Source organism: Myotis yumanensis, unplaced genomic scaffold, assembly GCF_028538775.1.
Source record: "Myotis yumanensis isolate MYYU_CA2020_CCGP unplaced genomic scaffold, mMyoYum1.0.hap1 SCAF_2, whole genome shotgun sequence".
NCBI lineage: Eukaryota > Metazoa > Chordata > Mammalia > Chiroptera > Vespertilionidae > Myotis > Myotis yumanensis.
The window spans coordinates 212,556,322-212,570,416 of record NW_027223753.1 but is presented as its reverse complement, the minus strand read 5'-3'; the positions used below and the strand labels follow the sequence as shown (position 1 = coordinate 212,570,416).

At 49.5% G+C, this 14,095-nt stretch overlaps 1 protein-coding gene across 1 annotated transcript in view; it reads right to left on the bottom strand.

Annotated features, from left to right (window-relative positions):
• Window positions 1-12,831, bottom strand: part of ERG (ETS transcription factor ERG) — a 153,455-nt gene extending 140,624 nt beyond the window's left edge. Inside the window, exons 1-2 of the mRNA XM_070407188.1 lie at window positions 12,733-12,831; window positions 10,519-10,606 (exon numbers count right to left, since the gene is read on the bottom strand). Coding sequence (XP_070263289.1) covers window positions 10,519-10,557 — 39 coding nt within the window. The 5' untranslated portion in view covers window positions 10,558-10,606; window positions 12,733-12,831. The remainder of the gene's footprint in view (window positions 1-10,518; window positions 10,607-12,732) is intronic.
• Window positions 12,832-14,095: the final 1,264 nt, after the last annotated feature.

The following is a 14,095-nucleotide window of genomic DNA, read 5'->3' as shown; positions in this document are numbered from 1 at the left end:
CAAGGGTCCCTGTGCCCTTTCCTGGGCCCAGCTCATCCGTGACATGGTCACATACACGTGCTGAGCACGACCATTTGTAAAGATCATATTGGTAATAGTTTAAAATTTTATTCTTCAAGGAGTAAGTCCTACTAGGCATTCTATTTTCCCAAAGCCATCGAGCACTTCTCCCCAAGGCAAAGCTCACTGAGTGGGCCCCGAACAAGAGCGAGCCTTGCATCCCTCTCCATCCTCAGAGTCAACGGGAAGCTAGGAAAGACAAGGCAGCGCGGTGTCTGACGCGGGCACAGCACCCGCACACGTCTGGACCAGGCCTTCCTGGGCAACTGCTTTCCTTTCCATCGTGTCAATCTAGCAAGTGGCTTTGAGTGAGCCAGAAGGAAGAAGAGAAGAAACCCCCCAGTTAGCCTCACCCCACACGGAGGTGACAAAAATGACACTGCGTGTTGCCGGGAGAGGAAACAATTCCAACGAATAAACCCAGAACAGAAGGCGCTCTTACAAGAAATGAAGTCAGGATGGCAATATCTGTAGACTGTCTGACTAGCAACCCAGAGGATGGTGTGAAATGTATATGCCTTTCATCGAGACGAAGGGACACACAAAACATAATGTTAAAATTAGTGACTACACAATCAGAACATAAAGAAAATATGGAAGAGCTAAGGGAGGGGAGAGAGATGGAGATTCCGTCTCCAGGGTCCCACTGGCCATCCGAGATCCCGCTGGCCATACGAGATCCCCCTGGCCATCCGAGATCCCCCTGGCCACCTGAGATCCCCCTGCCCATCCGAGATCCCCCTGCCCATCCGAGATCCCGCCGGCTATCTGAGAAGGCTCCCAGCAGGAAGGACGGGTGCGGGAGCCCACAGCCAGAGAACCTGGCCCACCACAGAGGCCACAGACCCGCCCAGGAGGTCCAGGCACAGCCCAGAGTGGGAACATCAGGAGTCATGCAAGGGACCTATGGGCACGTCTTCCCCCAATTCTTTTTCCTGGTCCCCAAATTCTGAAGTCTGGTAGAAGCAGAAGGCTGGGGCAGGGGCAGGGCAGGAACATGACTGGAGAGGCTCTGGGTGGCCCTCACGAGGGGACCGCTCTGCTTCTAGCATAGAACTTGGAAGGAGACTCATCCCCTCTCCCATTCTGTTCAAGTGCTAAAGGTCACAGGGGCACCACCCAGGCACAGGCAGCGTGAGAGCCCAAACATGGGGCACAAGTGCTTGGGGGCAGAGGCTGACGCAGGACGAACGAGATTTGAGTGCTGAGAGTTGGGCTCTGACTAGTTGAGAACAGACTTTACCAACAGCCCTAAGAGAGATTCAAGGTCAACCTTCAAGAACACAAGAGGCAGATAATATAACGAATAGAGCCAAACACTGTTTATCCAGAGGTCTAAACCTAAAAACATCCCAACAATAAAATGAGTAGGATTTCTTAAATAATCACCCCTTTTCGTTAAGGATCCCAGTTTTCCATCAGGTGCACTTGATAATGGCAAAACCATGGACAGCGAAGTGCCCGGCCCAGAACTCCAGACCAGTGGCACACTCCATGTCAGGAAACTCCAATGCCATGAGCAAAGGGCATTCCTGCTAAGGAGAGGACAGCCCTGTACATGGTTACCCACCCTGCACCCCAATGAAGAAAAAGGATGGAGTAACACGGTCAAGCAAATGATGATCCTGCTGCATTCTGGGAGGAGCTGGCTCCATCCCGTTCTTTTTTTAATATATATTTTATTGATTTCAGAGAGGAAGGGAGAGGGAGAGAGAGAAGAACATCAATGATGAGAGACAATCATTGATCGGCTTCCTCCTGCACACCCCCTACTGGGGATGGAGCTCCCAACCCGGGCATGTGCCCTGACCAGGAATCGAACCCGGGACCCTTCAGTCCAAACAAAAGCCAACGCTCTATCCACTGAGCCAAATCAGCTAGGGCTCCATCCCGTTCTAGCTTCGGCAACCGGAGGTGTGCCCCTCAGATGCCCCTTCAAGAAAGCCCAGCATCCACCTGCACAGCCTCCAGCTGCTCAGCTCAGGCTCTGCCTCACCCCCGACACACGGCCAACACTGAAGGGGGGCGGAGGGGGGAGCCCAGCCCCTCTCCCAGCGCTGGACCCTCCAAGCCAATCTCTGCTCCAGGGCTCCCGGCGAGTTGGTCGAACTGTCAGGTCTGTACTCAGCCTGGGGCTCTCTCTCCCCAGTCCTGCTTCCCCCTCATTTCATCGTCGTCCACAGGCGCCCCCTACACCCCCTCCAATAAACTTCTTGCATTCCTAATTCTCTCTGCATCTGCTTCCCAGGGAACCCCAACACAACGCTCCTAAAACCAACACTAGTGCAAAGTTACGTCCCATGCCCCGATGTGAAGACGGGCCCTGGAAAACAACATTTCCCATCATTCCAATGACCCACGGTGCTATTCAGCCACTTCAGAGGAAATGAGCCAGCATCCTAAAGCTTAATCTTTAGTGAGTGATCTGATGGCGAAAATACTGTTCTTTTCACAGTGACATAAAACAGTTGGGGTTGTAGATAACATATTACTTTTACATTTTCAGGTAAAGCTAAAAACTTATGTGATGCAAAAAGAAGAGCAGACACTTACTCAATCCCACACTTGGTTTATACCATGAATTAACATCAATCCAGAGATCTTCTAAGACATCTATTTGTAGTTCTGTAAAATGCATTTAAAAAGAAAAAGGAACTGTGAGAGCACAATGCTGAGTGCGACAAATCAGACAGAGAGAGACCAAAACTGCATAATCTCACTTAAACGTGGAGCCTAAAAACCAAAGGGGCAGAAACAAGAGTGGGTTGTGTGGGCTGGGGGCGGGGCACAGGGAGAGTCGGCTCAAGGGCACAAACTTCCGGGGACAAGAGGAGTGAGTCCTGGGGTGTGAAGTGCAAGAGGGATGAGAGGGCGGGCAGGTTTTCTATCTGGCCGTCGGGGAAGGTTGTCCTAGAGTAAACAATGCTGAACGCCGTAGATGCAAGTTGCTGAAAGAGTAAACTTCCAATGTTTTCACCAAAAAACAATAAACTGAGAAAGTGAGGCGATGGAGATGTTAACTAACTCAATTGGGGTCATCACGTCCCAAAACATCCGTGTATCAAATCATGTACACCACACGCTTACACAGTGTGGAACATCAAACATCTCAACAAACCGCGGGGAAAACAAAAAAAAAAACCCTGTGTGTCATTTTTCCTAATTCATAGCCACATTTTTGCACCCGGTAAGTCAGTGGTTCTCAACCTTCCTAATGCCGTGACCCTTTAATACAGTTCCTCATGTTGTGGTGACCCCCAACCATAAAATTATTTTCGTTGCTACTTCATAACTGTAATGTTGCTACTGTTATGAATCATAATGTAAATATCTGATATGCAGGATGTATTTTCATGGTTACAAATTGAACATAATTAAAGCATAGTGATTAATCACAAAAACAATATGTAATTATATATGTGTTTTCTGATGGTCTTAGGCGACCCCTGTGAAAGGGTCATTCGACCCCCAAAGGGGTCGCGACCCACAGGTTGAGAACCGCTGAGGTAAGTCTTACGTCACATAAGATTCATTTGTTGTTGTTTGTTTGTTTTCATGTCAGTTTTTAGGAATCGAGTAATGGGTCTCTTTAAGTCTTTTTACTGGCTCTATGTGAATCTTCCATTCCTAAAGACTCAGAAATAAGAACAGAAGCACGTTGCTTGAATTATCCAGAAGATAAAATATTCTCTTTGGGTCTGTGTGTTTTTCTGATGTCTTTGTTCGTTGCTAATATTGTCTATTAGCACCCCGAACCTGGCCCTAAACCCTCAACCCAAACCCTAACCTTAATGCTTCCTCCAGGGACCACCTCCCCTGACAGCCAAACAGCTGCAGGCTCTGCAATGTGCAATGAAACCAGTACATTTACACAACCTTCTCTTCAAACAATAATGAAAAGTAAGCATTTGAATTGGGAGCTTTTTCAAACAACATACGTCATGAAAAACTTGACTTGCTTTTTACTTTGACTTTAAGCACCAACTTTGGATTGGTGACGATGAATCTTAACTACAAAGGTTTTCAGCATTGCCCCTTTTAAACTTGGGTTTTAAAACAAAGGACAGAGAGTCGCATGGTTAGAGTTACATGTTTTGTCAGCCTCAAGCTCAGTTGGCTCAATAGCACCACTATCGTAAAAGTTTATGGGACTAATTTGGAGGTCTATATAAATGGGTGTTATTGTTTATTTTTGGATATTGATAATAGCAGCATATTAGCAGTAAACGTGCAATGCAAATGAACAGTACTTTCCAGAAAATCCACCAAGAATCGCTCAGAAATGAACAGCCATGCTTCGGTTAAATCTGTTTACTTTTTCTAAAGTACACACTCAGAAGTAACATGGGACTCTCAATTAAGCAAAACACAACCGGGATTTTAATTTAACCCTGGAATTTGATCTTTAAAATTAAAAAAAAAAAAACTTTCTCTGCTATTTACAGTTCCTGCTCTGGATAAATCCCAACATCTGGCCACCAGAGTCAGCGGAGCCCAATGCGTGGAGAGAGACACATGTGCGAGTTCATGCCTGCGAGCCCGCGGTTTCTTAGGGTAAAGCGCTGTGATGCTTCCCCCTCGTTTCTTCCTCCTCGGAAACCCCGAGCGCATTTGCTCGATGCACCCAGGGTAAGAAAGCACATGTTACATATCACAACCCGGTGTCCACACACACACACACACACACACACTAAAGCAAGTCTTCCCACGTAAGACGTTTCCATTCCACGCGGGATGCACCCTGGTCACTTCCATTCTCTCCCTCCCCATTCCTCTGCCTTTGGTTAATGTTGGCCTTGACCCTTCCCACAAGTGGGCCATGACCCGCACTGAAAACCATGGCTTTACAGCCTTGCCAGGGAGTGGCCTCCAGGCCAGCAGCCCCAGGGCCCTGGGAGCACAGGTTCTGCAGACAGCCCTCCCCAGGGGACCCTGAGCACGCTGACCTGACCTGACCTGTGAGAAGACTTGCTCCACAAGACGGGTCTGCGGGAGGAGTGTCGGTCGTCTGAGCTGAACTCAGACCAGAATGAGCCTCCACACGATCCCTGTTCAGAGCAGCTCTGCCATTCATCCCACTCACCTCAAGCGGCAACGCGCTTTCTGGCAGGGACTTGGGGGCAAATGAACATTTCTCTTCAGTTTCATCAACTGCGTCCAATGGGGTTTCCATCACCAGCCCAGGGCTCCAGCCTGGGACCCCCTGGGCCTTGGTGTGGTCGGGCCGTGGGGCCGAAAGGGGGGCTAGGCTGGCTGCAGGAGGTCTGTGAGCATGTATGAGAGGGTGTGTGCACTTATTCTGGGGAGAAAATACTTGAATTCATTGGATTTTTTTAAAAAGTTCCCTGATTCAAAAAAGTCAAGATGAGCTACCAAGCTATGACAGGACAGAGAGGACGCGCCTGCACACGTGACTGAGGAAAAAGGCCGGGCTGCGAAGGCGACATGCTGCCTGATCCCAAGTACACGACACCCGGGAAAGGCGAGGCCGCGGAGCCTGAAGAAGATCCGTGGTTGCCAGGGGCTGGGGAGCGGGGGGAGAGGAATGCGTGGTGGGAGCCCAGAGGATGTTCAGGGCAGGGCAACCACTCCGTACGAGACATATATGCCGTTACACATTAATCTAAACCCACAGAGCACACAGCACAAAGCGTGAGCCCTATGGTAACCACCGACTCTGGGTGATGCTGACGTGTCAACGTAGGTTCACCGACTGCTAACAGATGGACCGCCTGGTGCGACGCTGCTAATGGCGGGGGCTGCGGTGTGTGCGTGGGAACAGGGGGCATATGGGAGCTGAGCGCTTTTCTGCTCGGTTTTGCTGTGAACTTAAACTGCTCTAAAAAAAACCATAAACATATACATATACGTATGCATATACACACACACATCACATACACATACATATACATATGCATATACATGTACACATAAAAGTTAGTACAGAGTGCCCTTGAGAACACCTCTGTGTTGTAAATCCGTGGTGTGATTAACAACCATACCTAGAAAGGAGGAGAGAAATGTGCAAAGATATGGAAGCACCGCACAGACTGACGAACCTCAGAGGAAAGGGGGGAGAGATCCACCAAAGAGCTTCTATGCATCTATGCATAACCCATGGACACAGACAATAGTGCGGTGAAGGCATAAGGGGGCATGGGAGCAGGTGGAGAGGGTCAATGGGGGGGGGGGGGGGGGGGAATGGGGACAACTATAATACTTTCAACAACAAAGATAAGTTTTTAAAGAGTTAGGTGTGGCTCCGTTGGTTGCTGGTTTGATTTCCAGTCGGCACATGCCCGGGTTATGGGTTACTGGCTCGACCCCCAGAATGGGGCAGGCAGGGCAGCCAACCAATGTTTCACCTCACATCGATGTTTCTCTCCCTCTCTCTCCCTTCTTCTCTCTTAAAAAAAAATCAATAGCAAATCGTTTTTAAAAAATTATTATTATTCATTATCTAAGCAAGGTCCACAGAGACACCTCAGGCACTTGTAAAAATGCAGTTCCCTGAGGCCACCCAAACTTACCGAAAAAGCTTTGGGGGAACCCAAGAATCTGCACTGTTGAGCCTAGAGACAGGCTGTCTGAGAACCACCCCTGGAAGGAAGGCCCTGAGGATTTCTAGGCCAACCACGGCCCCAGCCTACACCTCCTGGGAAAGCTGGTGCCTCCCTGAACACCAGCATAACGAGGTGTCACCAGTGTGGGGGGCCGCAGGCACCCTGAGCACAGCCCGAGGGAAACAGGAAGCCGGCGAGAGGAACAGACAGTAGAGCCCAGCTCCAGGGCAGCCCACATCTGTGGGCAGGGCCGCTCGATGCTAGAAGCCTCTCCTATTTTGTCATATCAGATATTTTGATATTTTCAGATAATACTCTTTTTCTGATCATAAAAATCATATGCACTCATTGTAGAGCTGTTTGCGAGTTTGCTCTTCTCTGCTTATGGGCCACTGCCCTGCAGAGAAACGAGCGCGCAGCCCCGAACAGCCCGGAGTCTCGAGGCGCGCCGGGGGTGCACACCCCGCTGGAATCCGATCAAAGCTGATTTATTAAGGAAGAATTAGGCAGCGTATCAAAGGCTTGCGTCATCCTCACAGTGCACAGACTTTGGGGGGAAACTCCGGTCTCTGGTCTCTGCTGAGTATATCCTCAAAGGATAAACTTTCTAACTTCCTGTGGAGCAAAGTGACTATAAATCAGATCTGCAAACATGTGTGAAATGCTTACTGCTCAATGGCCTTTTGTCAGCCAGGTAGGAGCGGGGAGTGAGCCCAGCCTCCTCCGGGGAGCGGGGAGCGGGGAGGGGGCTAAGCCAGGAAGGGCCAGGAGCTGGCCTAGCCCCTCACCCGGATCCGGTTGGGCACCATCCCGGGATCTGGGTTTGCATCTGCGTCGTGTTCTCTGTGCTCCCGCTCACCAACCAGACTCTCAGGCCCCCTGGTGACCTTGCACTTCACGTTGGCTGCTTCTTAAAACCCTTTCAAATCCTTCCTCCTACAAAACGCAAGCAGCATTTTAGTCTAACGCCTTTTATAGCCAGAAATCCTCCGCGTTACTTCCAGAGCGGCAGCTACAGAATTACGGGGGAAAGGAGCTCTCGGCCATTTACTTCTTGGGAAGTCCTGACCCTGCCGCCGTCAAGTTCTTTCCAGAACATTCCCTCTTCTTCCTTCTCCCCCTCGACTGCGATGACCTAAGAGTAGGCTAATGACACGCATTAGTAATACCACCCGCTATTATGCAATTGCTCTAAGATTTCATATTTGTTCTGGCAGAAAAGAACGGTGGTAAATTATGCAGAATACATTTCCTTCATGCAAAAGGTTTCTTCCCCCCCATCGGCCCGCGGACAGGCGTGGGAAGGACACACAACCTTTGTGGCTGCCCGCCCCCCTGGCCGCACACCTGCACGGTTAGGTCACCGCTGTGGGGAACTGAAGTCCTTTTCAGGAGAAATGAGCCGAAGGCAAAGTCATCCACTATTTACACTAACAGGCAAGTGGGCCATTCGAGCGCCATTTGGAAGATTCCCCTCCCACGAGTAAAAGCCGCCTCGCCTCCTCCGCTGGCCAGGAACTTCTCCACACAGAACAGTCTCCTGAAAGCCTCCCCAAATCAGGGAGCTTATTATTTTTATTTTTTTATTTTTTTGTTAATCCTCACCTGAGTATATTTTTTTTCCAGATTTTTAGGGAGAGTAGAAGAGAGAAGGAAAAGCAGAGAGAAATATCGTTATGAGAGAAACACATTGATTGGTTGCCTCCTGCGTGAGCCCTGACCAGGGCCCTGGGCTGGGGAGGAGCCTGCAACCAAGATACATGCCCTTGACCAGAATCGGACCCGGGACCCTTTGGTCCACAGGCTGACACTCTATCCGCTGAGCCAAACTGGCTGGGGCCCCAAAGCAGAGATTTTAAGGAAATACAGAAAGGCAATCTATTTTCCTAATGTGGTTGTCAAGGACACCAATTTCATAGACGTAAAACAAAACAAAAAAAGCCCAGGAATAATTATTTAAATTCCAACAGGCAGAGTTGGATAGATTCACAAAGAAAACAGACACGTTTAGTTCTCTCTAGCCCAGAACCATCATCAGCGGTTAGCAACTGCAACTCTCACTGCCAGTTCACCTTCAAGCACACACGAGCGATCTGAGTTGGATTTTATTTTTCAAAAACTCTCAAGGTTATCATTTTTCAAAATCACCCTCCGCTTATCTGTGCTAACCAATTGGATGATGGGGTGATGGAGCAGAACGGAAACACGGCTCGTTCTCGGGGTCAGATCCGGGACGGTCCCCGTGCACACTCGGTCAGAGACCATGATTCTCCGATTTTTCCAAGGCTGTGCTTCCTGAATTCCCTTCGAAACACCTGCACTCGCACTGACTTCGCCTTTTCCTTCTGGCTGATGAGGAACAAAATGCCAATCATCGTGGATTTTGGTTATTGACCCGCCTCCACCGAACTGTAGAAGGTATTTCTCATATCACCTTCCCAGAGCTTTCATTTGCATCTGGCAGCTTCATGGTCAACACAGTCTAAAAAAGGGGGGAGGGGCTTTTCTGCGTGCCCCCCCACCTCTGCATCTGTGTGTAACATGGGCACTTACCAGATAAGTTCCAGATATTTCAGAAGAAAACTTAACACCCACAAGAGATCTCCCACGTGCACCTGGGTAGACAGAACTGCCACGCCCCCATAAAATGTCACACAGAAATCAAATCACAGCGTCCCCCTCTACCTCCTGCTTAAACCTTAGAATCCTCAACGCTCCGGAATGCCCCTTATTTCTGAAGTTTCATGAACACCCATAAAACCCAAAGAATGAACTGGCGCTCTCATTACTTCCATTTCCCAAGAAATCACACGTGTAAGGATGTACGTTACACACGGTCCCAGCCGGTAACACTCCCAAATATATTGTCTTTAAAATGTGTGTATGTGATATTTTGGAAAGCACTGTACATGTGAGTCCAAAAAAAAAAAAGATAAATTTTTCAATACCGTAAACTTTCCCTTCAAGGACAAACCACTTCCCATTTTCCAGAAGTGTTTTAGGCAAAGGATATAAATTAGTGAAAGTGACAAGGTCCCTCAGAGAGAAGGAATCAGGTGGGGTCCGTGAAGATCTGCCCCACCCCCACCCCCCGGGGAGGACGGGAGCCCGTGGACACAGCTGAGCTGAGCTGAGCAGCACCGTGGAGACGGCCCACCTGGGGAACGGGGCTCCGGCCCCATTTTCCCACAGCAGTTACTCGGGTCAAGTCTATCAGACCCATCGCCTCATTTCCTCGCCGTGGCTCTCCCCGCGTGTCCGTGTGGGACTGAAATGAGTTGGGGATGGGGGGCCTTCCTCCCAGGGACCTGCCTCTGCACAGGCCTCACTCCCTTACTCTCCTGCCGCCAGGGCCGCGGGGGAATGCTGTCGGTGAGCCGGGGCAGGTGTGGCAGGGCGAGCTGCCGAGGGTCCCTGTGCCCACGCAGAACAGCGTCTGTGCAGAGACCCACGTGCCGCCCACTGGTGTCCTCCCGGGGACCCAGGCAGTGCACTCAGAATATCGGGACGTTTCCTGCTCTAACTCAGAGGTCAGCGACCTTCCGCAAAGGGCCAGACTGGATATTTTCAGCTCCGTGTGGGCTGCTGCGGCGACGCCACCGGCCACTACAGCGCGAAAACCCCCTGGACAGTGTGGACACGCGTGACCAGGCTGTGGCCCAGGAAAACTGTCGCTGTGAACAATGAGATCCGCGTTTCATATCATTTACTGTGTCATGAAATATGTTCTTCCCTTGATTTTTTTTTAACCATTTCAAAATGTGAACACCGCTGTCTTAGCAACATAGACAGCGGTGGACATGGTGCGGGGGGGACCATGGCAGTCACTGCGTGTGGGCAGGCACCATGAAAGCCCAGCGGGAGGAAGCCGCAGCCGCCGGGCAGGGGCACCTACCTTGATATGAGCTGCTGGGTCCGGGACAGTCTGCACCATGTCCCTCAGGAGGCCCGCTCCTTCACCGTCCGTGCAGCCCCGGAGACAGCTGCGAGACAGAGGGACAGAACCGCAATGAGCAACCACGATTCTGGGTTTTCTTTTCCCACAGGACTAAACATGATGAAGCGATGGTAAAAATAATAATAATAATAATAATAGTAACAACAATAACAGCACAGCTCTGCAGGAAGCACGTGTGCCCGAGAGCGTCCTTGAGGCCTGCGCGGTGCACGAAGCGACTGGAGACCCCACTTCCTTCTTTCAGGAACATCACTCGCCTTCATCCCCAGGAAAACCCAGTGTGACAAGCCCCCCAAAACCCACATCACGTGCAGTTCCTACACGTCACTGTCCATGGGCAGCATCTATGAATGATCCTTTAAAGAAAAAAGTTAGACAAAAAATGACACATCCTCTCTCATAGTGAGCACATTGGGCTTGGGAAGTTCCCACCAACCCTCGGCCGTCTACCCATCTCCGTAATCTCCGGGCCTGTCCCGCACGGGCTCCAGGGCGTCCTGCCGAGGCCATGGCAGGCTCGGAGCCCTGGGCATCACTTCTCACTGCCGACAATGTTCCTGATCCTGGAAAGCATGCAATTCCCTCACATCTCACCAAGTCCTTCCAGGGCATAATGTCTGCTTTAAAACTGCAACAAGAATGGAGCGCTGTCTTGAAATTGCATCAGGTGGCCGTTGCGGTAACACATGCTCTTGGCGCACCAATGGGAGAGGCTAAGGGAGGAGGGGCCTGGCCAAAGGCGGTTTGGCACAAGAATCCTCGGAATCCCCCAGGATGGCCTCTTCAGGAGAGCAGCGGGCCCCCAGGAAATCACCCTCCTCTACGAGGGTCAGCCGGCCCACAAGGACCCATCGCCAGGCCTTCCCCCCGGCTGCACACCCCACGCTCAGAACAGATGTTCTTTCCACACGTTGCGGCTTCTCTCTGGGACAGCTCACCCCACACAGGTCCTCCCCACGCACATGCTGGTGCTCACACTGCAGGCGGGGCACGTCCCCACCCTCAGCTTACAGGGGATTTACAGCCGCCTTTGATCCAGAGAACACAGTGGAAGGAAGGCATGTTCCAGGCTGAGCCCAGGCCCCAAAGAACCAGAGGCTTCCCCTTCTGCCTCTGGGAACGAGGACAGGCTGGCCATCCTGATGAGCTCGGGGGCATGTTTCACGTATAAAACACTAAAATCAGCCCCACGGGCGGGGCTCAGGGGTTGAGCGGCAACCTATGAACCAGGAGGTCACGGTTTGATTCCTAGTCAGAGCACATGCCCAGGTTGTGGGCTCAGTTCCCAGTGTGGGGTGTGCAGGAGGCAGCCGATCCATGATTCTCTCTCATCATTGATGTTTCTATCTCTCTCTTCCTCTCCCTTCCTCTCTGAAGTCAATAAAAATACATTTTTTTAAATATATTTTATTGATTTTTTACAGAGAGGAAGGGAGAGAGATAGAGAGCTAGAAACATCGATCAGCTGCCTCCTGCACATCTCCTACTGGGGATGTGCCCGCAACCCAGGTACATGCCCTTGACCAGAATCGAACCTGGGACCCTTCAGTCCACAGGCCGATGCTCTATCCACTGAGCCAAACCGGTTTCGGCAAAAATACATTTTTTAAAAAATAAAAATTAAATTCTGAAATCTTCCACCCTTATTATTTTTTTCTTTTTTGCGTAGTTAATAAATGCAGAGGCTCATTCTTTGTGTGTGCCTCCTGAAATGAGGTTTCCATTGAATGCAGGTAAAATTACTAAAAAAAGAACTTCAAACCCAATTTGGTAATATGGCGGGAATTACAGATCTCATAAAAGTCCAGGTCTGTGCACCCCGCCCTCGGCCTTCCGGGTCTTCTGGAAGGAGTGGAAGAGAACAGGAGGTGGGGGGGAAGGAGGGGCTGTGCTGACTACAGTCCTTACAATGCAGCGATTTACAACACTCTGCAGCGAGGGAGCAGGGGGGCTGGCGAGGGGCATCGTATTTGGGAGGGAGAATCAATGGGACCGACAGAGTCCTTCCAACCACACCAACCGGTCCAAGCAGAGGTCTCGGTAGGTTTGGGGCCACAAACATCAAATATGAAAGACACAGAATGTCTACATGGCCGCCTTTTTCTTTCATCGTGACGAGGACGGGTAGGCTTGTCCGGGTCTTTATTTTACCTTCGATTGCCCTCGGCTCCCCCATCTTTTTTCCCTGCGAGTCATCTGTCTTGTTTTTGGTCAACGCGGCTTTTCTTGGGTCTTCAAAGATCTTGGAACAGCCTAAAGGAGAATGTCAACACATTAAACCCCGGGGTTTGTTTCTGGTTTTTTTGTTTGTTTGTTTGTTTGTTTGTTTTTTCAAATATTAACACCAAGTATCAACTAGACGTTTAGTGACAAAACCTATTCCTTAAACATTTTTTAAAATATCCTAAAAGAGGAATGAAGTTAAAATCCTTCCCTTAGAAAGGGAGCTGAGGGGGGCCACATTCCTCTGAGGGAGGCCCAGCATCATGACGCAAAAACTAGGACAGAAGCACTCTGGCAATTCGCACTGGCGTCCTGAGGCACACGTAGACTTTTGCAAAGAAAGTATTTTGAAAATGTTTTCCTTGCCTTACAGGCCCAGCTTCGGTAATAATGGTTTTCCCAGATCATTCCGCGCTTGTCTCTGCTCATAACAGAGAGTAATAGGGTTTGTTAACCATCCCTGAGCCTGAACTTAAGCAAGTGTTTCAGTCCCAGGAAAGAAGCGATCCGTTGAATCTGTGGGTGCTAGGAGGACCCGTGTTTTTTCACAGACTGGAACAGTCCCAGACTCAAAGAAAAGGAAGAAAATACATCTTTCCTAGAATAGGCCTGTGGGCACCGCTCTACATCCCCATCTCTTTTTCTGGAGTCATGAGAATTTTTGTGTTTATGCAACGTTCCAAGTAAAATATCCAATCCCAAAACATCTCACTTCATAGAACCCTCACAACATGACAAATTGCAAATGGCAGCTGCTCCGGTTGAAAATATTTTCAAATTAGAAAATGTCTTAAAGTATTGCATCAAAATCAATATTTGCCATGGGCAATAGCACAGTTATTTATAAATGGACCCACGGCCAAGCTGACCCTCCCATTCCACCTGAAGGCTTTGAGCTCGTGAATAGGGACATTTAATCCAAATTGCCCAACTGTCACAGCAAAGCATTTATTATGACATGGAAAATACAAATTCTTGTGAACAAAAATCAGGGTACAGAACCATAGTTATAGTCTGATTCCGTATTGTTAAAAAAAAAATAGATGGATGAAAGCTAGGAGGGAAGACAGGAGGAGGGGGACCCAAGGGAAGTGCATGAAAACCATCTTTGGGTTTCCAATGTGAGTTACGGGAGACTCTTATTTTCTTCAGTATAGTTTTGGGTACTTTCCAAAATTTAAGAACCAAGAATATTCATCTTGATAGTCAGAAAAAAAACTAAGCAGTGGTCAAGATATGGAAGCAACCTATCAACAGATGAATGATTAAATAAAATATACATACGTATCTA